Source organism: Letharia columbiana (assembly GCF_014066305.1).
Source record: "Letharia columbiana isolate WasteWater2 chromosome Unknown Sc0000055_s1, whole genome shotgun sequence".
In the NCBI taxonomy this organism is placed as follows: Eukaryota; Fungi; Ascomycota; class Lecanoromycetes; order Lecanorales; family Parmeliaceae; genus Letharia; species Letharia columbiana.
In genome coordinates this window covers 143,776-170,000 of record NW_023501100.1, presented here as the reverse complement: position 1 = coordinate 170,000, position 26,225 = coordinate 143,776, and the positions used below count along the sequence as shown (strand labels likewise).

At 45.9% G+C, this 26,225-nt stretch overlaps 5 protein-coding genes across 5 annotated transcripts; 3 read left to right on the top strand and 2 right to left on the bottom strand.

Moving 5' to 3' along the window:
• Nucleotides 1-4,167: 4,167 nt before the first annotated feature.
• HO173_011040 (uncharacterized protein) lies at nucleotides 4,168-4,689 on the top strand (the record flags this gene model as incomplete). Its single annotated transcript, XM_037312924.1, has 1 exon — nucleotides 4,168-4,689. The coding sequence occupies one exon, from the start codon at nucleotides 4,168-4,170 to the stop codon at nucleotides 4,687-4,689; it is 522 nt and encodes a 173-aa protein (XP_037160156.1).
• A 3,131-nt stretch (nucleotides 4,690-7,820) lies between these two features.
• On the bottom strand, nucleotides 7,821-10,107 carry HO173_011039 (uncharacterized protein; the record flags this gene model as incomplete). The annotated part of the gene is made up of 3 exons (XM_037312923.1): nucleotides 7,821-8,455; nucleotides 8,506-9,876; nucleotides 9,927-10,107. 3 exons carry the CDS (start codon nucleotides 10,105-10,107, stop codon nucleotides 7,821-7,823), a joined length of 2,187 nt encoding a protein of 728 aa, XP_037160155.1.
• Nucleotides 10,108-10,275: 168 nt separating this feature from the next.
• On the top strand, nucleotides 10,276-13,374 carry HO173_011038 (uncharacterized protein; the record flags this gene model as incomplete). The annotated part of the gene is made up of 6 exons (XM_037312922.1): nucleotides 10,276-10,425; nucleotides 10,490-10,587; nucleotides 10,981-11,109; nucleotides 11,160-12,174; nucleotides 12,225-12,882; nucleotides 12,932-13,374. The coding sequence occupies 6 exons, from the start codon at nucleotides 10,276-10,278 to the stop codon at nucleotides 13,372-13,374; spliced, it is 2,493 nt and encodes an 830-aa protein (XP_037160154.1).
• A 1,023-nt stretch (nucleotides 13,375-14,397) lies between these two features.
• Nucleotides 14,398-16,648, top strand: HO173_011037 (uncharacterized protein; the record flags this gene model as incomplete). The annotated part of the gene is made up of 6 exons (XM_037312921.1): nucleotides 14,398-15,180; nucleotides 15,232-15,310; nucleotides 15,370-15,717; nucleotides 15,769-16,231; nucleotides 16,280-16,370; nucleotides 16,421-16,648. The coding sequence occupies 6 exons, from the start codon at nucleotides 14,398-14,400 to the stop codon at nucleotides 16,646-16,648; spliced, it is 1,992 nt and encodes a 663-aa protein (XP_037160153.1).
• An 8,314-nt stretch (nucleotides 16,649-24,962) lies between these two features.
• HO173_011036 (uncharacterized protein) lies at nucleotides 24,963-26,225 on the bottom strand (the record flags this gene model as incomplete). The annotated part of the gene is made up of 5 exons (XM_037312920.1): nucleotides 24,963-25,111; nucleotides 25,162-25,693; nucleotides 25,742-25,836; nucleotides 25,884-26,017; nucleotides 26,122-26,225. The coding sequence occupies 5 exons, from the start codon at nucleotides 26,223-26,225 to the stop codon at nucleotides 24,963-24,965; spliced, it is 1,014 nt and encodes a 337-aa protein (XP_037160152.1).

Genomic DNA, 26,225 nt, shown 5'->3' with positions numbered 1-26,225 from the left:
CTTTAAAAATTTTTAATAACTTTAAAATTTTTACGTAATATACTTTAATATACTCTAAGTACTATTCTATATATATATAATATTAATATATATTATTATTAATATACGTATTATTATACGCTATATTAGAGTATTATCTACGCGACTAATTTTATTAAATTATTTAATTTCGTAATTAAATTTAAGTTAGCGTTAATACTTATTATTATAGAATCTTATCGTCGTAATATCAATTATTAGAACTTTTCTTTTTTTATATATATTACTATTAAACTAATAGAACTAGTAAAAAAAATTAGAATAGTTATTAAATTAATGAAATTTAGATAAATTCTAATTAGATTTACTAAATCGATAGAATTTAAGCGAATTCTAATTAGATTTACTAATTCGATAAATTTTATAATTTCCGCGATAAATACGCGATTAGCAATTTCAAATTTTATAGAAACTTTTCAGATTTGCAGATAATACGTTAACGATTTTTCGATATCGAAAATATAATAGATTATCGGCCAGCTAATTAGTCTTCGTAGATATCTAAGTAGATATTATTATAATATTATAAGTAGTTATTAATATAGCTATATCGCGTAATAAAGCTATAACTAGTCTATATATAGAGAATTTACGTAATTTATTAACGTATATATTATTATCGTAGTAGAGAATTAAGCGAGATTCTTATAACTAATATAATTATAGCTTTATCGCGTAATAAACGACCTTTATTTCTTTAAATTATATATCTTTAAAATAATAACGTATAGCTATTTTAATACTAAAAACGTTTTTAAGTTAAATCGATTAGATATAGTTAAGATAGTCGAGAATATAGTCTTTTATATCGAATTTTCTAAATATATCGATTTATATATATTACGTAACTCGACTATCGACGTAATATATTAAGGCGACGCTATTCTAGTACTTTAGAAAGATATTTTACTATAATAAGTCTACTCTTATATTATCTATAATTCGTATAATTATTATAGACCTTCGAAGGGTATTAAAAAGTCGTTTTAAGAATACTCTTTTTAAAATTACGACTTTAATAGCGAAAGAGAGAAAGTTAATTATTAACTCGAGCTTCTAATATAAGATAATTATTCTTTTTAAAAGGTTTTTAATCGTGATTCTCGCTTTAATTAGCTTATTCGAAAGAAGTCTTATCTCTATACGAATACTATCGAATTCGATTCCTAGAAACTCGACTATAAAATCTACTATATCCTTTATATAATTAATTCGAAAGTTTAATTCGCTATATAGCTAATCGAACTATTAGATATATATAGCTATATTATTACTTAATAAAAGAATTATAAAGAAATCGTTTAAGTAGTAGAGTACTATTTTTTATAGAAGAATAGCGATTAAGATTCAAATAAGAATCTTTATAAAGAGATCGAATAGAAACAATAATATACGTAGTTCGAATAATAGATATCGTTCTTTCTAATAGCGTTTATCGTAGTTAAAACTAAGTAGCTATTAATTTAATATAGCGACGAATATATATCTAAAGGCGTCTTTAAGATCTCTTTTAACGAATTAAACTCTTAGGCCTTTCTATAGTAATATTACTACTACGTTATCATATATAATATATTTTAATACGCCTTACTTCGTCTAAATATCGTTATTAACTAAGTAGTTATATAGAAATAAGAGATTATAAATTCGTCTTTAATCTTTATCGTATTTCGATATTAATTCGAGTAGCGAATAAACGTAGTAGAGCTCGTTTTAAGGATTAACCTCGATTAGACGATACTATTAAAGCTATTTTTAAAGGTTCGCTAATAGTATTTAAGGTGCTTAACGTATTAATAGATAATTTTAATTATAATAAACTAAGATAAGGCCTCGAAAATCTATCTTAGCGCCCTTTCGAAGAATAGTTAAAATAATCTTAGTAAATATTAGATTCGAGTAATCGTTTAACTATTTAAACTAATTATTAACTATTAACGATTTTTAATAAAATAAATCCGGGTCTAGTAAGTTATATAGCGCGTACGAAAACCTCTTAGATATATACTATAGCGATTATAATATCTACGAATACTCTAGAAATTATTCTAGTCTAATAATATAATTATCTAGTAATAATTAATTAAAGATACTTATCGCTAAGTTATAGACTTTAGAATACTTATCTAATAAGTAATTTTATTAATAAATTAAATAGATATATAAATAGAGGTAGCGCTCGCGAAAATAGCTACCTCTATTAAAACTTCTATAAATTCTAAATTCTCCGACTATAACGGGCTTATTAAGGCTAAACGTATTGATATTTAACTTACTATTACTCGTATAAGTCTCTTTAAATATAAGAAAGTCTTTATAGCTCTAATTATTCGCTTTTTAAATCTTAAGATTATCTTAATTACTTTAAATATATATAGTAATAAAGGCGAGGTAATAAGCGAGAATAGAGTTAAATTTATAGATAAGAGGTAGTTATAGTAAGCGAATAGTATACGTATAAAGAGCTTTATTTAAATCTTTCTTTACGCTTATATAAATAAAGCGACTAACGGCTATCGAGTATATAAGAAAGTAATATATTATATAGTTATAATTATTAATATTCTTATTCTTCTTAATTAAGATAGTATATATATAAGCTAGCTTAGCGAAGTTTTTAATCTTAAAGATCTTAAAGAAGATTTACTTAAAGTATTTAATATTTATACTTCGAAATCTTTTAGTAATACTAAGAAAGGGCTTTTTATCTTTTAAGTAATAAAATAAAATTCCTCTTCTTTCCTCCTAATCCGACTTAGAGTCGGACGAGTCCGAATTCGATATGTTCGAGTGACGATAACGATAACTGCGACTATAGCGATGGTGGTAGCGATATAACTTATGAACTCAGCCCTCGTAATAATGGCGGTGATTTCGCTCCATCTGCAAATCTGAAAAGTTCCTGCAAAATTTGAAATTGCTGATCGCGCATTCGTTGCGGAAATTACAAAATCCGCCGAATTAGCAAATCTGATTAGAATTCGTCTAAATTCTATCGGTTTAGTAAATCTAATTAGAATCTATCTAAATTTCGCCGGTTTAGTAACTATTTTAATCTTTTCTATTAGTTCTATTAGTTTAATAACAATATATATAAAAAAGAAAAGTTCTAATAATCGATATTATAATAGTAAGATTTTACGATAATAAATATTAACGCTAACTTAAATTTAGCTACGGAATTAGATAATTTAATAAAATTAATTATATAAATAATACTCTAATATAGCGTATAATAATACGTATATTAATAATAATATATATTGATGCTATATATATATAGAATAGTACTTAGAGTATATTAGAGTGTATTACGTAAAATTTTTAAAGTTACTAAATTTTTTTAAAGTTATTAAACTGATAGAACTGGCGGAAAGAGTTAGGATAGTTGTTGAACCGGCGGAAAGGGTTAGATATAGGCAAAGTCTGCTGAATAGGCTAAATCGTGCTTATGATGCGGACCCGGCGGAAATCGTGCGGAAAGGAACTTTTCAGATTTGCAGATGTCCTCTTAGACCTTGGATAGCTGGGCTATTAATTTCGCAAGGTCTACCTTGGGCCCCCTAATAGGCGGGGGCGTTTCGTCGATCTCGTCCGGAGTAATGATCCTCGATAGCGTTCCGGGTACGACGATCTCGTCTCAAAGGGGAGGTATTTTGGCCTTGGTGGCCTTTTTTGGCCTTGGGGGCCTTAAAGGCCTTGTTGGCGGCGTTGGAGGTCTTTTGGTGACCTTAAAGGCGGGTGTGACTCGTATAGCCACTTTTTTGGACCTGGTAGCAGCAGCGGGAGCCATTATGAAGTATGTAAGAGTATAGAGTGTGCTTGTGGTAGTTAAGGGCTAATGTGTATAGACTTAACTACGAAAAGAAGAAGAAAAATAATATAGCTCTAATAGAGACGAAATCGAATAAAGAGCCGTTAATAGGTGTAAAACAGGTGGCTATATAGCTCGTACTAGATACCTATCCCCAACCCCTTACCGGGGTATCAACAGGGGTACCAACAAGGGTACCAACACGAACGGCTGATCAAACAGCCACCAACGCTATGGCCTCATAATGGACCCACTAACCCACAGTCCCACTGTTGCGAGAAGCCAAGGATGATGAGAAACTCCAGGTGGTTGGGATGGATCAAGTTGGCTTCCTTCGCTTCACAGCGAATGGTAAAAGCTGCCTTGGCACTAGTGACCTGAACAGCTGTACCGCTGTCGCTATCGTCTCGAGCAAGGCTGCAATCCTTGCTCACATTGCTCCACGCCCGTCGGACAGGAACAAGAGCCAAGCCACCGGAGACGACCACGTAAAAGCCAAGATGAAGGAAGTGAGAGACTTGCTTGTGGAACATCAAAGCGACTTCACCAATCAAGGATCAGATGGTGTCTTGGTTTACGCAGTGTACCAAGGGAAGGTTGCACTAGAGGACCAAGTCAAGATCATCGGCGCTCAGCTCAATGCGTGGAAATTGCCTACCACTCCCGTCCGATACCAAGTCCTCGAAGCCAAACAAGACCGCGGCCCAGCCAAAGGTACCGTACTAATCGATGCTCGGGGTCAGAAACCGGTTGTATGGGTTGAGGATACCTTGGCTACTAAAGCAAAGAGCGTTGGGTCATCAGCAGCAGAATCATCAAAGTCGGGCACGCGTTGAGAGTCTGAGCGTAGGGTGACCACGACTCTTGTTCGACGGCATTACCTGTAAATGACTCTCTTCCATCTATCTAACTTGGTTCAACTCGGATCGAACAACTGAAGAGACGTAACCCTATAAGGACTGTTACACATCCTAAGAACTTCCTTGCCTTAGGGTTAATGCAGTGTTCTTAATACAAGTCCATTTCGAAATAGCTACTGCCAATGAGTAGAGTGCTTGATAGAACAGCGATCTAATTGATACGAGACTAGATATATATTTGATTCAAAGGAGCAAGTTTGGAAGCTATCACGAGAGATATTATCAGATCATGATATTAGAGATTTATACGCGTTGAGAGTTGTAAGATTACGAGTATAGCTTCGAATATGTCTATGTATCGAAAATGAATAAAACGCATCATTTATGAGAACCTTTTGAGAGCGAAGTCTTCACTGTATGCCATTTAATGTTGTTTATCTGATCTATTCTTTTGCTTTGACCTGTATTAGATATTCTATTCTTTTTCTTTCTCTTTTCTTTTCAAGGATCAGTCGTCATGACTTCTCACTCTTTTCAAAACCGCCCATACTGTCTTTACTCAACAACCTTGTCTACAGCAAGCCGCATATGACACGAGCATATGGCACTTTCCTATACCCTTTACGTCCACTCATACACACATGGCAGGTTAATCACTCGGCTCTCTCAGGCAACATGTGGTAGAACTCATCGGTCGTTTAGCATTACCAACGTCACAAGTTCCACTATACCACAGCTTTCTCGGTCGCTTCCATACGATCCACCGCCGAGAATTTCCTCCTTTTCGTCAAGGTTACGATGCTTCAACTAGACGTGTTGTTGTCAACCCATTTTACGCATTCAGGGAAACCTTCCAGCATCGCACTCCCAAACAAGGCATTCATACACTCTTCCAGCGTAAACGCATACCGTCTGGTCCTGCATCAATCGAAGGATCATCGTCCCAATACTAGAAGCCTTTCACATTTCATTCAAATTGGAGAACCCTCCTCCACATGAAGACAGAGGTTCGATCGACGAGCCCCCTGACTTCTGAGATGAGAGCCAAGGTAGCGACGGAGCTCAAGCAGGAACACATTGCTTACCTATATTTCGTAAATGGTATGGAGGCCTGGATACACTAGACAACCGAGTAAGGCGAGGCCGTCGGGATGTTCAGACTCATACGCTCAATGATCCCAACACTAGTGATTAGACGCCGGAGTCCATTAGACAAGAAAGTACAGAGGCAGAACGTTCTAATCATTCGGAGAGATGACGAAGATGATCCCAGCGCGCTAATCGATTTCGATACCATCAGGTCACAATCACTCCCACAAGCGAGATCTAATATCGACACCGATGATAGCGATAGCATAATTCGAGGCTCTCTAAGGACGGTCGTTTTTTTAATTCTAGATCTGCAACACAGAGACGAAATAGCATTCCCGGATATGCGCCGCAGCCTAAGTGATCGATCCGTCCGTGCGGATGAATATGTCTCTGAGGGTATGCGCGATGTAGACATGAAGGGAAGCAACAACGTGCATGTTGAACTTTGGACGAAAGCAGAAGGCCATTCTCAAGCTGAAGGACTAGGTCAAAAATTCAATACTTCTTACGACTTAGTAGACGAAGGATCTGAAAGGAACGAAGGAGCGATGACCGTAGATTGGTATCACGCTTCCAAACGAAGATCGAAGACTTGGCAAGAAAATTTCTATGCTAGGGAGATCAAGTGTCTCAATTCGTTTTTACATGCATGCGGAGTATGCAGGAGACGAAATCGTGAATATCAAAGATAGCATCGTGTGGAGAGATGGAAGCAGTTGACAAAAAGCTTCTCAGTGTGTCTAGTAGAGTGCGGGATAGAATTTCCGATCAATCGTATCTCAGACCACTGCCTCTTGCCTTGTTGTTCAGTCTCTTCTCTTCCAAAACGGTATGGCCGTCGGGCTCCTCCCTACTTTTCAACTGAATTGGCAAACCGTGATATTACATTGGTCTGCTTCTTGGCCTGGCTATACTCCTGCAGATGCAGATTGAATCATTACGTGCCCGGCGCGCCTAGCAATCGTGAGTGACTTCGCAAGAGTCCACAACATCCGAGATCGAAGACCGATGGAATGCTTCTGCTTGTTTGACTTTGCAAGCCTGCTCCGAGTATGGACTCTGGCCTCCGCACCTCCACCCCCAGCAGCGTCTTCCACAGCCAAGATTGCCAACAAACGGTTCCACTCAATCCTGCAATCATTCTTCAAGATATGGCCCTTTTTTTTTTTTTTTTTTTTTTTTATTTTTTTTTTTTTTTTCCCTTTCTTTTTGTTTTTTATTATGTTTTTCTAAAAAAAAAAAAAAAACTTTCAAAAAATTTTTTTTTTTTTTTTTTTTTTTTTTTTTTTTTAATTTTTTGGGTAGCAAAACCCCCTAACACCCCCCCCGGGGGGGGGGGGGGTGGGGAGTTGTTTTGGGGAAGGGGGCCGGGGGGGGTGTTTTTTTTTTTTTTTTTTTTTTTTTTTTTTTTTTCTTTTTTTTTTTTTTTTTTTTTTTTTTTTTTTTTTTTTAAAAGGGGGGGGGGGGGGGGGTTTTTTTGGGGTTTTTAGGGGCGCATCTTGTACCAGATTCTGGTGCATGGGCATCGGAATGATTGGATGGGAGCGCAATTTGTCATCTTTGACGAGGCGAGCGGAGGTGAGGTCGACATGGATTTCTGTCCGGGTCAGCTTGGGCGTATTTTTAATATTGTATGTAAAGCGCTATTTGTTGCATTGTATGGCCACCTGGCTGCTTTTTGGTCTAGAAGTGGAATAATGGTGGTATGATTATTCTAGGCTTGATGCTTTAAACGCATTGCGGAGTATCGAATGAGAGAGCCTCGGTAAGTGTAAGACTGTTGTCGCCTTCAAAGAGGTCGTCAACTCGATTTGGCTACCTGCTTGTTCTGTGTCTTCCGAGAACCATGCAAAATGACTAGTGATACAGCGTATGATTCAATGGATGCCTTGATATTGGATGAACACCATAGACGGCACCCTGCGGACACGTAAAATTTCCAAACGCCTCCAGCGCCTCGCTAAGTGGTAATACCAGATGCCAAAGTGTCTTTTGTGAGAATGAAACACGATGCATCATCTCCTAGCCGCTGCTCCGAGCCTGCTGTAGGCTCGCTGAAGGGCTTTCTTCTCTTTGCCATCATGCTCAAGAACAGACACAACGTCCCTGAGTTGAATGCCAGAACCAGTATCCTTATCTTCCCTGAATTGCCCGAACACCCTACTTTTCGGTAAACCAAGACCAGCACCGTTCCCGCCTGAAGCCCCAATTTTGGAGCCCTGAGGACCTGCCTTGGGTTTGTTCGGTAGATATGGATTGCTAGGTGTTGTATCGGTGCCTCTTTTCATCCATGACGGCGTCGCCCTACTGCCAAAACCTAAAGCCATGTTCATTGTCTTGGTGGTGGCAGCATGCTGCGCCGCCTCGTTTACCTTCTTCGCCGCCGCTTCCTTGTTCTTACTCCCCCTCCTTGTATCTACATCAGGAGCTACGTCGCCGATGAGTCCAGCAGTAGCAGAACCTGTTCCATTGCTATCAGCTTTCGCTGCGCGACGTCGGCGCTTCGCGAGTCGTTCCTCTTCCTGAGCTCGCTCGTCTTTGGTGATCTTTTGAAGAGCGTGCACAACAGGGTTGGCAAATTGGATGGTGGTAGGCGTGGCTGGCTCGCTGGCAGAAGGGGTTAAAGGTCTATTGACTTCGGCGTAGGAGCCTATTGAGCAGTAAGTATGAGTTTGCGCAAATAGGACAAATAGGTCGTACGCTTGAGCGAATTGCTCTTTGGCGAGACAGCGCTGTTGCTAGGGGTTGGCAATCCGTTCGCTGTCTCAGTGGCTCCCTCGCCAGTTGCCAAATCAGCCAACTCAACCGGGACTACGGCATGCGACCCGATTCTCCTGCCCTTTGCCAGGTTTGCAGCGTCTTCCACAAGTCCACGCATTCGCTCCTCTGCAGCCAAGGAAAGTAAAGACAGTATCTCAACGTAGGGACCCTCCGTATTTAGCAAAGGTTCCCCCTTTACTATCCTTAGGTTCTCATTCTTGTCCGGACCATGGACAAGAAGCTGATGAGGAACAATCTGCCCGGTGACATTGTTTAACAGGCCATTCCGTGGGACCTGCACTTGCACAGTTTGAGCCTGTATTAAGAGTCGTCTTGATAGAGAACCACCCCAGAGGAACGGATCATTAAGGTGGTAGGATTTGATCTCAGCTTTGCGCCGTATGGCCTTCTTTCGATCTGCAGCTGCGATCTCCTCAGCGGACATATATGGCTCTGCAGGCTGATTGAAGGTGCCAGCTCCATAGAAGCTATTTCGGTCGCCGGGAACATTTGACGAATAGAAGTTGTCGGCGGATGTTGAATAGCTCGCTCCGAACGAATTGAATGAGCTCCCACCATAAACTGTATCCTGTCTTTGTTGGCCTGGCCGACCGTACGCCAATAACGCAGCTTCCTCCTCCCTAAGATCGACACCAGATCCCGCCAAAACGTCTCCTAGCTCGTTGATGTCCGTAGGCTTGTCAGCAGCAGGCCGCGAGGGAGGTCCCATTGTTCCCGTGGGTGGGGGCTGCGAGGGGGCGGCAGAATGGGGAGGAGGCGCATAATGCTGAGGGGGTGGGTGGTTCATGGAATTGTAGTTATTATTCGGCGTGTAGGGGCTTCCCGAACCGTATGTGTTACTCGGGCCGTAGGCGGGGCCTTGCTGGCTAGGGTATGAGGGACTTTGCTGGTTGCCGTAACTGTGATTTGTGTTGTAGGTGTGATTTGGTGGACCACCGTTTTGCTGAGTACCGTAGTATGGACTGCTAAAGACTTGATTCGGTAGAGCGATGTTCTGTATACCTGGCGAATTGTATGGCGACTGAGGATTTGGAGAGAGTCGTTGGCGTTTGTTCGCGGGGAAGGGATAAGGGGGGGCATGCTGAGGTGAGTCTGTCCGTCCTGGAGGGGAGAACACGCGCGGAGGGTATTGCTGCTGCTGCTGTTGCTGTTGGTGCGTCATGATGGAAAGGCACCCTCGGCGCTGCTCTCGATTGTCAAGGCCTCCTTCAAGACCGCCTAGAGGGGCAAGGCCACCTGCGCGAGCTTTGCTCTGCGCTCTGCCGCAGCTTTCTCCTAGTTTCCTCGCATCTGCGTACTTAGCCAGAGCCAAAAGAGTGTGGTAGGCGCAAGAGTCTTACGTGACTTGAAGCGCTGCAACGAAGGTTGTTGTGAGGATGGTGTGATAGATTGTCCATGAAAGAGCCATGCCACTGTTGAAGCTAGGAATGCGGCTCCGCAATTTTCGTCATCACGTGCCCAGTCTTGGCACAAGCAAAAATAGCTCGCTTCAAGCTTGACTTGTTCTTTACTTGCATCCATCGCCGTGAGCAACACTACCGTCATCCGCGCATTCAAGCTTCTTTTCTATGCTACAAGGGCCATCTCTACAACTTCTACCGCTGCTTTCCCAGTATGATCGGGTGTCCAAAGACAGCAGGCGGCCATTTCGATCATTAGCAAGGACGCATTCCTTCATCACATTTCAGCATGGCTGCCAAGAGGAAGCTTGGAGCAATGGCGGAGGTGATCGAAGAACCTATCGACCCAGCGGATGAGCTCATGTTCCTTTGCCTAGGAGGTGGGAACGAAGTGGGCAGATCATGCCATATCATACAGTACAAGGGCAAGACCATCATGGTACGGCTTATGGCAGTCTTACTCTCTACGCTATACGTATTGTACTGACCAGATTATCTCACAGCTCGATGCTGGACAACACCCTGCCCGAGAAGGTCTTGCAGCTTTACCCTACTTCGACGAATTCGACCTTAGCACCATCGACATACTGCTCGTTAGCCAGTAAGTGCTCTATTTCCTCTCGGTAGCGATTTATCTTATAATATACGGGCATTGGGGTATTTTGGGGGGAGGTGTTCAGGACTTGGGAACACCGGCGGCATCCTTTGCTTTACTGGTGCTGGCATGACCAGCTCGTAGAGTCGGATAGTAGTCCGTACCCTTTGCGCAGGCCACTTGTTCGTCAAAAGTGTCAAAGCACGAGTATGTATGCAGAACATCAATTGAATGTCGTTCACCTCGGCCATGCTCCAATCCGCCGCCTCTGCTCGCCAGTGATGCCCCACCAGTCGTTCTTTGCTATGCCGTGCACTTCTGGCCTGAAAAGTTGCTGTCCATTTCTGGATCTTAAACATACGCCTCAACATGATAATGATGCTGACCCTCGCGTTTCAGCTTCCATCTTGACCATGCCTCGGCATTGCCCTACGTCCTTGCCAAAACCAACTTCAGAGGACGCGTCTTCATGACGCATCCTACAAAAGCGATTTACAAGTGGCTGATACAAGACAGTGTACGAGTACAGTACGTCCACGAGTCTTTCTGGAGCAATCGCCTAGCTGACTCCTTTGCAGGAGTCTCTCTTCCTCCTCCGAACAACGAACGGCCCTCTACACTGAAGCCGATCATCTTTCAACTTTCTCCCAGATCGAGGCCGTGGACTTCAATACAACGCACACCGTTTCCTCCATTCGGTTTACGCCATATCCTGCCGGCCATGTTCTAGGAGCTGCAATGTTCTTGATCGAGATAGCTGGTCTCAAGATCCTTTTTACAGGAGACTATTCGCGAGAAGATGACCGCCATTTGGTTTCCGCGGAAGTCCCAAGGGGCATCCAGATCGATGTACTCATCACAGAAAGCACATACGGCATTGCTACACACATACCACGGGCAGAGCGAGAAACTGCATTAATGAAAAGTGTGACGGGTATACTCAATCGAGGAGGAAGAGTCTTGATGCCTGTCTTTGCCCTGGGACGAGCTCAGGAGCTTTTGCTAATTCTGGACGACTACTGGTCACGACACGCCGAGTTTCAGCGCATACCGATCTACTATGCCTCCAATCTTGCCAGGAAATGTATGGTAGTGTATCAAACGTACGTTTCCGCCATGAATGACAACATCAAGCGTCTTTTCCGCGAGAGAATGGCAGAAGCAGAACAAGCTGGTGATACTGACAGAGGTGGACCTTGGGATTTCCGTTTTGTTCGCAGTTTGAAGAACCTCGAACGATTTGATGATGTTGGGGGCTGTGTAGTACTGGCGAGTCCGGGAATGCTACAAAGCGGCATCAGCAGAGAGCTTCTTGAACGATGGGCGCCCAGCGATAGGAATGGGGTCGTGATCACTGGATACAGCGTAGAAGGCACAATGGCAAAACAGATGTCGCATGAGCCGGATAGCATACCAGCCATCATGACCAATCGAAGCGCAGCACCTGTGGGGAGAAGAGGTCCGGGCGCCAATGGTGAGGCCGAAAAGCCAATGATACCAAGGAGATGTAGCGTGCAAGAGTTCAGCTTTGCTGCTCATGTGGATGGTCAAGAGAATCAGAGTTTTATCGAGGAGGTTGCAGCTCCTGTTGTGGTATGCATGATCTACCCGATATCGATAAACTGTATTGACGACCCTTGCAGATATTGGTTCATGGAGAGAAACACAACATGATGCGTCTCAAGTCCAAGCTTCTTTCGCTCAACAACGACAAAGCAACCAAAACCAAAATCTTCAGCCCTGCCAACACCGAAGAACTTCGCATTCCATTCAAAGTTGACAAGACTGCCAGAGTGGTTGGACAACTTGCTCAGCTTCCTCCGCCCAAATCCTCGGACCCCGAGGAGGAAAGGCTCATTACCGGTGTCCTTGTACAGAACGATTTCAAGATGTCCCTGATGGCGCCTGAAGATCTCAGGGAGTATGCCGGATTGAACACGACCACGATCATGTGCAAGCAGAAGATCACGCTAAGCGCAGCTGGGATCGACTTGATCAAGTGGGCTTTGGAAGGAACTTTCGGTGCCATAGAGGAGATCAAGCCGCAGAAGAAGCCGTCGTCAAATGGGGCTACTCAGGTCAACGGCAACGGTGTGTCCCATGAAGAAGAAATAGCAGACGAAGAGATTGAATACTCTCCGCATGCGGTTGCGTACCTGGTCATGGGCTGTGTGATTGTTCGGTACCAGAACAATGGGCAGGTAGAGGTCGAATGGGAGGGCAACATGCTCAATGATGGGATTGCCGATGCAGTGCTGGCTGTACTATTCACAGCGGAAAGCAGTCCGGCTGCGGTCAAGCGTAGGTCTTGGCCTGACAGCGTTTCTGCAAGATTGCTGATGTCTCTCAGAATCTTCGAAAAGTCATCAACACCACCACCATCAGGGTGAACGCAACCTTCACTCGAACGTCACACCGGAAGAGCGATTCTCACGTCTCTGCATGTTCCTTGAAGCCCAATTTGGTCCCTTAGTCACTCCTCTAGCCAAACCGAAAACCCTCCCTAAGCCGCCGAAGCCTGCGCTTGACGGCGACGGCATCAAGAACGAGCCCGAGGAAGAAGCAGATGAAGATGATGTGGAGGACCAGGAAGCAGAAGAAATCGAGAGGTTGCATAGTATTGGGATTCCCGTGCCTGGCGTTCAAATCAAAGTGGACAAGCAAGTGGTGAAGGTCTGGTTGGAGACGCTGGAGGTGGAGTGTGCGAGTAATGTGCTCCGGGAGAGGGTGAAGGCGGTGGTCGAGAGGGCGGTAGAAACGGTAGCTCCACTTTGGGGAAAGGGCAAGAATTGAGATGCGGTAGTCGAGATGATGATGACTGACATCTTTCGTACGATATCCCGGCGCTCTAGTAGCATTTGGCAGGAGCAATGGTGTACCCACTGTGGTCCCATGTATTCTTGTTGACTTATCGAGTGCAAATTTCTTCCCCTGCTTTATTCTTCTATTATCCATTGATGTATCACTGGGAACCGAGAGCACGTCGTATGCCAGAGGCTGTGCTGTGGCTGCTGGAGAAATTCACGTGATTCGCCATTGGCTGTAGTCGCGTCATTGAGATTAGGTAGCTTCACTCTATCACTCTATCCGCCATTAAGGTAGGTACTTGTTATTGCCAGGCGTCAAAAGGATAGATTTAATTCCCGCTCTGCTATATAATCCAAGCGCTCTGGTTGATAGTAGAGACTTTCCCAAGACTCTTTCATCTAAATGAAGAAAGAAAAAAGAAAAAGTCGAGGTTGCGCTTCTCGGCGAGTTACAGAATCCGTGGTCTTCCTAACAACCACCGTCGTCATTTCTTCCTCCCGAGTTTTGCTCTAGCTCTCGAATAGGCTTAGTGCACTTTCTCATCTCCAAATCCTCTCACCACCTCTCAAGCACTGTCCCCAAATCTTCAACGTCCACGACACAGCAATCCGCTGCCTTTACCAGGCTCTCAGCTGTGATCCAGGTTGATATTCGTCTTGCCCAACATCTAGTCCTACTTTACACCCTCGCATTTACCCATTGCTGCCTCCCAAGAGGCTCGGGAATCCAACGCCTGACCAAGACTCCGCCTTTCCCCCCCCAACGCGCGACCGAAACACCCACTAAAAGTGCTCATTTTCCACGGCCACCTCATTCCCAAGAGCAGAGAACACATCACCCGGATTCTCTCAACACTCAAGTCGGTCATGGAGAATCCATAGCCTTCGATTCAAAGCCTCTCTAGCCCAGGTGTCAGCACCATTTCTTGCCGCCCGACACCGAACAGCACTATCGGGCCACTCGACCAGATCTTCTCACCTACGATGAGCGATGTCTTTGCCTTCTACAATGACTGCAACTCTCCCTCCTCATAGCCCTCACTTCGGTCATCATTCAGCTTACAGCACCAACTCGGCTTCTTACGCAGCTAACAACTCATTGCCGAACGGATCCTCGTCGCGATTAGCTCCTTCTTACAGCTTTCCCAACAATACACCCGGATCCGTTCCACGGCCCTCCAATACCTCGGCTTCAAGACAACCCCCTCAGTCCAGCAATATGACAACTTCACAGTCTACATCAGCGTTGCAGGGATCGAGGAAAAGAGAGAGGCGTCCAGATTGGCATGAATTTTACAAGAACGGACCACCTAAAGAGATCATTGTCATTGATGACGACTCACCACAACCTCCATCACGGAAAGAGAATGAGCGAGTTCCCCAGCAGCAACAGCCACAAGCAACAGTGAGAGGTGCAGAGCATGCCAACAAGAAGAGGCGGACCGGTCCCACAACCGCCTACGATGCTGCAAGGGATCAGCAAGCATTTTCCCATGCCCGTACATATTCGAATGGGAACAGTGGGTCCAACACGATCTCAACGGACCGAACCACATCGCTACAGACTACAGCACCTACATCATTGGGGTCACATTCGAGTCATGGGACCAGTGGAGCGTATGCCGAGGACAGTGTAGTCGGGCAGAAGAGGAAACGCGTAACACGGCAACAGATTGCTGATGAGAAAAAGAGGAAGGAGATTGAGGTAGTAGGAGACGCATATAGTGCCTATGTGCCGCCACCGAAGCCTCCCATCAAGGCTCGAGATGTCCATGTGCCATCGATCAAAGATGTAAGGCATTTACCATACAGGCCAGAATCAGGACGCTGACTTTTGGAGAAGACTGTGACTACTCACGAGAAGATCGACGATGATGATGGCCATTACATAGTGACAGAGGATATGCCCATAGGTGACAGATGTGAGTGCCTCTCGAAGAGCGGACTGTCATTAGACGGACTGAGTGCTGACTGTTTGCAGATCAAGTGAACAGACTTCTGGGCCAGGGCACCTTCGGCAAAGTTGTAGAAGCTTTTGACAGACGGACAAGGTCGAAGTGCGCGATCAAGATCATTCGATCCGTGCAGAAATACCGGGATGCCTCGCGTATTGAGCTACGGGTGCTACAGACTTTGTCCCACAATGACCGACAGAATCGGAATAAATGCATACATCTACGGGACTGTTTCGACTTCCGTAACCACATCTGCATAGTCACCGATCTTCTGGGCCAGAGCGTCTTCGACTTTCTTAAGGGCAACCTCTTTGTGCCTTTTCCAAGCAGTCAGATTCAGAGTTTTGCTCGACAGCTCTTCACCAGCGTTGCTTGTATGTCCTCTATCCTACCTTGATTGGGTTTCAACTGACATTGTGCTCCAGTCTTGCATGACCTTAATCTAATACACACCGATCTAAAGCCGGAAAACATTCTCCTCGTCGGCAACTCATATCAAACCTTCACCTATAACCGCAACATCCCTTCTTCGTCTACTACAGTACAGCGCGTTGCACGCCAGCGGCGAGTCCTACTTGACACCGAGATCAGACTCATTGACTTTGGATCTGCAACGTTTGATGACGAATACCACTCCACCGTCGTTTCAACAAGGCACTATCGAGCACCGGAGATCATACTTAACCTAGGATGGAGCTATCCGTGCGATATTTGGAGTATTGGCTGCATCCTCGTCGAATTCTTCACCGGTGATGCTCTCTTCCAAACGCATGATAATCTTGAGCATCTTGCAATGATGGAGAGCGTATGCGGCGGCAGGATTGAGCCTAAGCTGGTTCGGCAAGTCCAGGGCACTGGTCGAAACAATAATCGCAACCAAGCTGCAGCGTGAGTAATGTGTCTACTCTATTCACGAAATATGCTGATCAATCCCAGGTTTTTCACCCGAGGTTTGAAACTTGACTACCCAAACTCGGAGACTCCGAAGGCTTCGAAAAAGTATGTCAGGGCTATGAAGACACTTCCCGTATGTAATTCTTCGCGCCTTGCCGAGGGTAGCAGCTAAATAAGCTATAGGAGGTCATCCCCGCAAACACAGCGTTCAACAAGCAATTCCTCGACCTGCTTCGCCGTATCTTCGTGTATGACCCAAAGCAGCGTCTCACTGCGAAGCAGGCTCTCAAGCACCCTTGGTTTAAGGAGACCATTACGGATGATGGCACAGAGGCTGCGCGGATTAGGTTACAGCGGGAAAGGGCGAGGGAAGAGATTGATCTTGAGTACTATCAGAGCGGCGAGGACTGATCCTTGACGGATTGCCTCACGAAGCGTCTTCTATTCAAAAAGGGCAAGCTGCATTTTCTGCATAATGGAAAGCCTGCATGAGGTGGCGCAGGATAGTAACGACATGCATGAACATGGCGTAGGCAGCAAGGTACTTGGGTCTTGCTTGCGCAACTGAGGGATCAAAATGTGCATTATTCGTTTCGAGACGAAGAAGTGACGGACTTTGTTCACATGTTGTACATTCCAATCGAGAGTATAAGACTTGGTAAAACGCCAAGCTCGGAAGGATAGAGGGTGTTTGTAGAGGATTCCAACCACTGTGCCCTCCATTGCCATAACTCCTCATATCTACCACTTCAAAGTCAACAATATCAACCCCCGCCTAGTCTTGCCGTGATTGGTGCACCTAGCCAATCATGAGTCATGTGGGAGACTGAACCTTCACTTTCTATGACACTTTGGCAAGACAAAGGCCTCCATCATTTCATTTCTCGAGCACCTTCACGCCCAGCAACACATACCGCAAATGATACAACCCTGCCTCATTCGCGTACTAAATCGCTCCACTCCATTATGTCGTAGATTTCACCTTCACCTCCACCCTTGGTTTTCTCCCCACATACGCTTCATGCAGCGTGAGAATGAAGACGGTGGCAGTGGACTTGGCCTAGTGTTTTTGTTGATAGATCCACTACCAACACTACCACACGATCGTCTTGTCTCTTACCCGGCTGGTGTCGAGTTTCACTGGATATCGCGCCTTACGTGGTAAGTAGACCGAGAGCTCTTACAGGTTTACGGCAGCTTGTTTCGAACACAAGCACAAGCACAAGCACAAGCACAAGCACAAGCACAAGACACCCCTATCCGGCACATCTTCTTCTTTCGGTTCATGAGCCGTCCATATCTCCAATCCTGTCCGCAAACTTACCTCGCTGTTGGTATCTCGCTAGGTTCGAAGAATCGTGGCGCCGGTGAGTTGCCTTCTGAATGTATGAGATGATGCGCTAGCTTATTGAGAAACAGGGTAGGTAGGCAAGTAGGTTCGCCGAATACGGCCTGAGTCCACTAAAGTTGGTTTCGGAGATTAAACAGCTTCGCAGGGCCGAGCACCGACTTCCACTGAATATCTGCCTGCTTCTGAGAAATCAGCAGAAAAGACCGAGAGCTTAAGAAACACAAGTCGAGCATCGCCTGCCGAATATAGTCCACCGTATTTGGATGTTCAAGCTCTGAGGAGGATGATTCCATAATCTCACACGCTGATGTGGTAGGTTTAAGAAATAGTCATTCTCCAACTGACCTTGCTAATGACTCTAGGACGGGCACGAATTCGATTATCGCAAAGTCATCCCGGCTCTTGTGCCCGAAGGTTGGTCCAATGACCCCAACGACCTTGAGCCAGTCAACCGCCCTCTGTCTACCGATGACAATAGTCTACCACCGTTTGTGCTACCGATACTAGCTTCTAGAGAGGATAGGCAGGCTGTTCGCTACTTGTTATCGATCTTCGGAAGGTTCTATCTCTGGACTCCAGCCTCGAGTGAGCTTTTGTGTGTGACCCAGTCTCACAATTCGCGGGGAATCTTGCAATGTATTGACAAGCATTCGTTCGGGCTCCGAACCAGAGTCCTCGAACCATTGTCTTGCTGGTACTCTCACCATCAGATCATACATCTTCTACTCTGGTTTTGGCGAACCCCAAAAGGCTGGTCGTAGGATATGAAGAAGCTCAAAGACATCAAGGAGCTGGTTGATGGCCATGAGTATGTTCTACCAGTTCCTATTCTGACCCTTGTCAACGATGGGCGATATGGCGGTACAAAGTATCTCATGAGGTGTGGTGACCGATACTAAATCTTCCTCGAAGTCTCCGCCATTTTGCTTCGAGTTGAAGAATTCACTGAGCTGAGCCAAATCCCACGTACGTTAGGCGGTTGACAATGGAAAGGTCTCAGATTCGCGGAATGCGATCTGCTTCCGGGATATGGAGACCCAAACATGTTCCTGACGAAGAAGTTCCTCCCGGTTGGTTTATTCATGTCAACCGGGGCGTCTGCGAGAAGGAGCTTTTTTGTCGCCCTGAAACCTCTGTACCATCGCTGCTACTTTTTCGTGAAGGTGGCCACGGTCGCCCAGCCCTTTCCTTGGTCGAGGGTTCCACTTCTTGTTGGTTCTATCTTTGGCATGCTGTCTCCAAGATCGAACGACCGAACGTACTGCAGCATACTTTGGACACATTGTTGAAGGCGCGGGTCGAACAACTCACACTGGTCAGAAGTTGAGCTGAAATGTTGCCCAAAGCGTCTAGATCTATCATCTCAAACTATCGTACGACGAGAGTCCCGCGGGCTGGTACAACGACCTCAAAGGTCGTAGAGATCCTCGTCAAAATGTACCCGCCCAGGAGTACGGCTTGAGACTTCCTCTGCCGGTCCTAACCTTCGGAGGATCTTCCCTTGGCCTTGCTTACCAACCAACTCTTCCAGAGTGGGATGCACTAATATAACTACGACCAAGCGTCTTTTGACATACTCCACATCAATGAGCCAAGGATGCTGTAGGACATCCTTCGAGTTCTGAACTTCACTCTATGAAGGCCCTACAGGGGCTTAGTCTGGAGAACTTGGAGCTCCTCCCAGAATACGGAGGCCCGAATAGAGTCCCTGATAACGATGTACCCCAAGGGTGGACCAACCGAGTCAACCCCAAAGTTGTCGACTACAAATGGTGCCGTGGGTACGGAATCAGCATTTGCCCAAACACACTCCTCTACTCAGAAAGCTACCTCGACGGAACACCCGCATGTCTTTTCAAGTCCCAACCCAGCTTACGCTCCAATAGGGGTTTTCAGAGTAACTCCGTGGGAATATTCAAAGTGTGGAATTTTCAGATTTCTTACTGTGGAATATTCGGCTACCCTGAACACCCCACTATCAAATATGCCTGATTTCTATGGAATTTTCAGAAATTCGCTTATTAGCCCTAGCCCTAATGGTTATTAGCCCTGTGTCTGGCCTCCATCGGTGTGATTGCCTCCACTCTAATCCTCATAGTTATACGGCTTACTCTCCTCGTCTTGTGTACGGAATCAATTAACAATAAGATCTATATCTTATTATAATCATTTGATCTTAGGGTTACGAGGTTTTTGGGTGTTAGGGAATAACGGTGGGAGTGACGGTGGGAGTGACGGTGGGAGTGACGGTGGCAGTGACGGTGGGAGTGACGGTGGGCTTTCTCTTTTTTATTATGGCGTGTTAAAAGAATATAGGCGTATAGGAGGTAGATAGAAAGGATAGGAAGGCCTAAATAATATACTCGAAATTTACCTGAAATAGTCACGTGAAGTGTCTACGAATGTCCGAATGTTCGAATATTTGAATATTCCACAATAACCGTACTTTTTTGGCGGTTATTCTCGGAGATGGAATCGTCGGAGTTTCAGAGTTTCAGTGATTCGCCACCAGAACGCGGGAAAAAGTTACTCTGAAAACCCCTACTTATTATCTTTGGAGGCCTTCCTTCGACGCAATCTATCGTATCGATGGGACAGAAGGCTTGCCTGACATTCTCGCGGTCTTAACACATGCGTCACTAGAGCTGAAGCTTACGCTTCTTGAATGGTTACCGGGGAGAGAGTAATACAGAATCGCGGATGATGAGATGCCTCGCGGCTGGGTGCGGTCGTCAAATCCGATGCTTGCAATGCAATGCCGCGGAAAACGCACAGGCTAGCGCCTCCAACACCTATGCTTTAATCTATTTGTTCCACCGATGGAAAATCGAAGTCCGTCTTCCAGTCTGGCGGAGATTTTTATCCTCGGAGATAAGAAATCTAATGATATTCATCGCGTGAGCGCAGCGATGGGCATGGATAGCATCCTTCGAGTCTTAAAGGATCCGTCCCAAGTACTTAGACTCGGGAGAACCGATGGCCCTCGAAAATCATTGCAGTGACTCATGCAGAGAAGCATGGAACCGGGGAACCTACGGGTTCTCTGTGATGTGACAGGAGCCCCAAGCCATACATCATACAAGAGATCAATGGCGTTTCACAACTCGAGGTTGGATCTAGTATCATTTACGCAGCCGAGTCTTACAAGACGAGAGAGGAACAAAATTTGATTGGGCATTCCTCGTCTTACCTTCCTTTTGCTACGAATTATGTCAAACGTCACGTTGACTTCGCTCATTATCCTAGCTGGTAACATGGATTGGGCTATTGATTTCTTCACGACCTATGGACCCGAGGACTGCTACTGCTACCGAGCGATAAAACAGTAGTCACGGGAAAGCATGCCAAAAGGCGATAGACTTGGAAGCATGGCTTTTTGATAGTTGGAAAGTACTACACTGAAAGAAAGCTGCACGGCGTGACTACATCAAGTTTTCGAATATCCCGTTCAAATGTCTTCTGGCTTGAATGCTTTATCTAAGCTGCGAAGAAGCGAGCCATGCGGGCTTCTTCCCCTTGAATGGAAATGCTCCCACTCAAAGTCCAAACGGGAAGTTCTCGAGTAACATTGTCTACATATTCCGTTTCTCAATGTTTCCACTCCAACATTCCCCTTAACCTTTGAGATACTCACAGCAGATGCAGGTTCACTAAGCACCACGACCCTAATATTTGATCGAGGCTGGAATATTCAACACATCTTCTAACGCCCTTGTTCCTGTGCTGCGAAGGCTTCCGCGTTCTTCCCGCAGCTTCGAGTTGTTACTGTTACCGGTTCGCATTGGTTGTAGATAGGGCTGCTGCTCGCGTCTTAGCGCGCCGGAAAAGGATTCGAAGCCACATAGGCGCTTTAAAAGCCTGGCGTTCAGAAGGAAGGGGAAGCTCATTTCGAAGGAACGAAAGGCCACATCGGAAATAGGTAATGAATAAACGTCAACAATTTCGGGGCACACACCCAACACTGCAACTTTCACTCTAAAGTATTTGCACCCTCGGCCTTCCATCTTCGACACAGCTATGATCCCACTTTGTCTTACCGTGATTGGTGCCACTGTGCCATCATGAATCGTTGGGAACAGAGTCATCGCCCTCTCACTTCACCCAAAAGAACAAATTCTATTCAAAATGACACATTCCACCTAATTCCCGGGCTAAGATGCCGATGTCGCTGTTGGATCTACCTTCTATCTTCCACGCTGGAACCGAGAAAATATTCTTGGTGACTGGTTCCACTGTACTACACGAAAAGCCAGTCTTGTCTCTCACGGGTGGACACGGCCGCCGCTATTCAGCTTCTTTGGGTTCCAAGCCTACTTGGTATTGCACTTCTACCGATTTTTCAGGTACCACAAAACTCAAGCCGCCAGGAACCCTTGCCGCCAAAAGCTATTCGACGCGCACTCAACGAGCTGTTGCCATTTCACGAGACTTTTAGCGCCATGTCACCGGTAAGTAGCCGTTGATTTGGAGGAAGCATGGCCCTTACTTCGTGCGTGCATGATCTGATCATTCAAAGCCGCAGATCGTTAGCGACCTCGATCATGCTGATACGACTCCCAAGACTAAACATCTCTACAATGACGCCCACGTTGATGTGACTTCCAGGTTGTCTCATGCCCGGGATTCCTAGTGGGTCTTCGGGCATATTTACTCCAAAATTATGGACTAAGAATACTCGGTCTGCGTCGGATGGGAGCTCGAGTTCATCGAGTCGATTATTATCCTCCGAGCATAGTGCGGCGGCCTGGGAGCAGTCGACCTCTCAAGACGACGAGCGGAAATCCTACGCAGTTGCAGAGGCTGTGAGTACTGCTTTTTATTTAGCTCGATTAGATCACACTGACCACAATAGAGCGGGTACAGATCTGGCTACCGAAGAATTTAAAATGAACCATGTCCATAAGAGTTGGTCGAATGATCTACATCAACTCGAGAGCATCAGTGGCACGTCTTTTCGCGGGTACACTCTAGACCCACCAGCATTACCAATTCTGGTCTCGGACGCAACTACTACTCCTCGGCGCTATCTCATCTCTGATTTTGGAAAGTTCTACTTCTGGATACCTTTGGCGTATGAAATCCTCTATGTGACAGAATGTATTACTTGGAAAGCGTCCTGCAGCGCATCGATGACGACCAGCACGAGCTACACACCACGTCCCTCGAACCATTTGCTCTGCAGTACAATCAGCAACAAATTATATACCTTCCTCTATGGTTCTGGCAAGTTCCTCACCGCTGATTACAAGACGTACAAGAGCTAGAAGACCTCAAAGAAACGGTGTCAGGACGAGAACACGGCATACATCTTCTTGTCCTAATCCTTGCGAGCGATGGGAGTAGCGGAAGTTCAGAGTTTCTGATGGAATGTGGGCAGGAATTTTATCTCTTCTACGAGATTGCTCATCAAGTTCTCCACATTGATGGGCCATCGAATCTTCGTAATATTCTTTTTGTCCTCGGCACTTGCGAGGATCTGAAGGTCACACCTCTCATTCTTCTCCCTGAATATCGTGGTCCAAACGATGTCGCTAACAACAATGTTCCGAGCGGTTGGTCTAATAAGATAGACAAAGAGATCTCCTGTACAGATCGGAGAATACTGGAATCGACACTCTTCCGGTATATGGAGGTGAGAAGAGGAATACTGAGGAAAGAGTGCCCGTGGGACGGACCAACAGGTCGACGAAAAGTCACATTCCCGCCATGTCTCCCAAACACAAGTAATCAAATCTCCGTCACGACTCCTATACTGGGAGGCTTACCCAGATGACAAGCCTTTGTTTCTCATCTAGAATTCTCATGGACCATTATTCCTGGGATAGATTATCCAACAACATCTCCCGTATCAATGAGGCGGAAGGACTGCACGACATTCTCGACGATGAAACGGAAGGAGACTGGAGCTTCCTGAAAGCCTTGAATGAATCTCTAATCAGCTTCTGGGCCCATATTTTGGCAGCTTTGGGAAGAACACCATTGGGATAAGAATTAGAGAAAATCAAGTAATAACGTCAGTCTTTTACATCGGTGGTCTTTGAATTTGACAATAATTCTAATTCTGTCAGTCGGGATGTCCCCGCAGAATTGGCATGCATTGAAGTCAATATGGGTGCAAGGTATTCAATTCTGGGGCTTGAGATAAGTTCGGTTGCGCTGCGACGTAAATGTTGATCATAGGTGCAGAGACAGTGTTAGAGGTATCACCAAAGTTGTCCATCGTCTCCACAAATCCTTGAGTCCGCAGATGACAGCAACTTGTTTTCCTCCCTAGAACCTCGTTCGTTCAAGCTCGTTCTCGCCAAATCTTTGCTCAATCGTATGGCAAGCTTGAGCGAATCGCCACTCCCCAGAACCGTGTAGGAGATGACAGTTTGGTCTTAGTTCCTACGCGTGCATGGCATTGCTTGGCTTGACATGAAAAGGGAAGCCAAACAAAAGAGGATAATTTCTCCACTGCTGTCAGCGATCTAGGCTTTCCTTGGAGTAAACCTCGAGCTTGGCGGAGCACCTGCCCCTTCGAAGCCAACAGAGGATGGATTGCAAAAACATCTCCTAGTAAGATGTGAAGGATAGGGACCGTCGTTGAGATAGAACGCGCACTTTTTCCGAGAAGATGATTTCAATCAGTACACACCCTAGGCACTGAACCAATTAAAGACCCCTCGCCATTTCCAACAAGCTCAAGAGCATGCGAATCCTTTTCCCAAACCGGTCCTTCGCGTCTACGCCGTTGGTTTCTTCCGCCGACAACTCGCCAGAATACCAGCTACCCTTATCATGGAGCTCTCCGACTCCTTCACTCTGGCCACTCTTGCCCTTGTAAAGCTTGGACAGGCTACTCCAGCCGAAAACATCACAGCTACAACTCCTGGTATGTTCGTGAGCTGCCACTCTTCACCGAGCTAGCCATCTTCACAGGCGGCGTCTTCACTGCTATTGAAGACGGTCGATCCTGACCTGAGACAATAGTGGGGGCGACGGCTGGAGAGAAAGAGGTGGAGGGAAACGCCAGTGGACTCCTAATGAGACGGACGTGGGGTATCTTGTCAAGGGCTTGATGTGATCACGCGAGTGGGAAGAGTGATGACGCGGAAGCTAAGGCGGAGCTTGAGGTTGCGGAACGGGAAGGACAGAGCCTTTGAGACGGCTCAGAAAGGGAGAGACGGGGCCTGGGAACGCCGAGAAGGAAAATGGTCAGGGCACTGGAGCAGCAGAAGTTTTTCAAATGTTATGAATGACTGACTGGACTGGCTGGGCTCCAGTGGTTATTCAATCACAAAAATGGCGTATGAATGGAAATCTCACCCAACATTGTATGTAAATCTGCTCAACCTGCGTCTATGTACATAGCATCGAGGGCGAAAAGTACGTCTATATTCCTCGATTGAATTCCACCTTCCCATCTTTGCCACCTTTTTCCCAGAACTGCTCTTCCAGAGACTTCGCCGAAACTGCCTGTCTTTGGGGAAAAGCGGCCAAAGCGAGAGGGAGGGCAAAGATGGAAGTTGTGAAGATCAGGCCTGTTTCTGTATTAGTCATAGGTTTCTGATCGGTAGACAGTGCCGCATACCTAGATTCACAGGCAGCGTCATCTTCGGTCTCCGCTTCAGCCATTCTGTCTGCTGTAACCGTACCAAGATCAAAGGCGGCAGCACCATGATGGGCGTGGAGTTGAGCACTCTGCTCAGAGCTGTCTCTCCAACCGCCAGTGTAGCAGCTTTCTTGCTTTTGCCAAGACTTCGCACTTGTGAGCCATCCTTCTCTTTCTGCGCTTTCTCTTCCTCGCTCAAGGTAGGGAAAACATCGATTCCTTGGCGGATTTCCTCCCCTCGCATCAGGAACACATTAAGGGCGCCAGCTGAAGCGACAGCCGCAAAGGGCACTAGTCGGGTCAGACTGGTCTTCGCCGCAGGTGATAGGCGTTTGAGGCGGGGCACGATTGCGTTGAGGCCAAGAGCTACGGAGCAAGAAGCGGAGACGGCGAAAAAGTACGACTTTGCTATTGTAGATGTCGAGAGGGGAGTGGACTTATTGGCATTGGCGCTGTTGATGCCAACGTTGAGAGATTGGTTGGTTATTTGCCAAAGGAGAGTGCCTGTTGTCTGTGATCGGTCAGCGAGGTTCTGGGGATGGACTGAGGGTAGCTGTACTTGGAGGCCAGGCGTGAGCATACCAGCAGTCACTATCAGGTTGGAGATGACGAAGCAGGACATGCGGAAGGGGAGGAAGACGGGCTGTCCGGTGTCTAAGCTGTCAGCCGTTGAAGACGGTTGTGCAACAGTAGCGTCCTACCAGGGTGCAGCGTAGAGTCGACTATCTTCTTGGCCCTCCATATCTCTGGGGTCATGGAGTTTGCCTGGCCCTGCTTGTACGAGGAGACGAGTTTTTTTGCATTCTCAAGACCGGAAGAGGAGACGAAGAGGGTTCTGTGGGGCTCCCACCATTAGCCTCTCTGTCGAAGGTCTGGACGCCATTACGGTATACCTACCACACCAAAAGTCTGGTGAGGCGGTCCCGAGCAAGATCTCACCTGGGATCCGCTATTTCGGCGGATTGCTGTACTCGGCCCCAGTAGGTATTGAGGTTGTACTGGGAGGCGGGAAGGTCACGGTTTCCGGGGAGGGAGGCAGACAT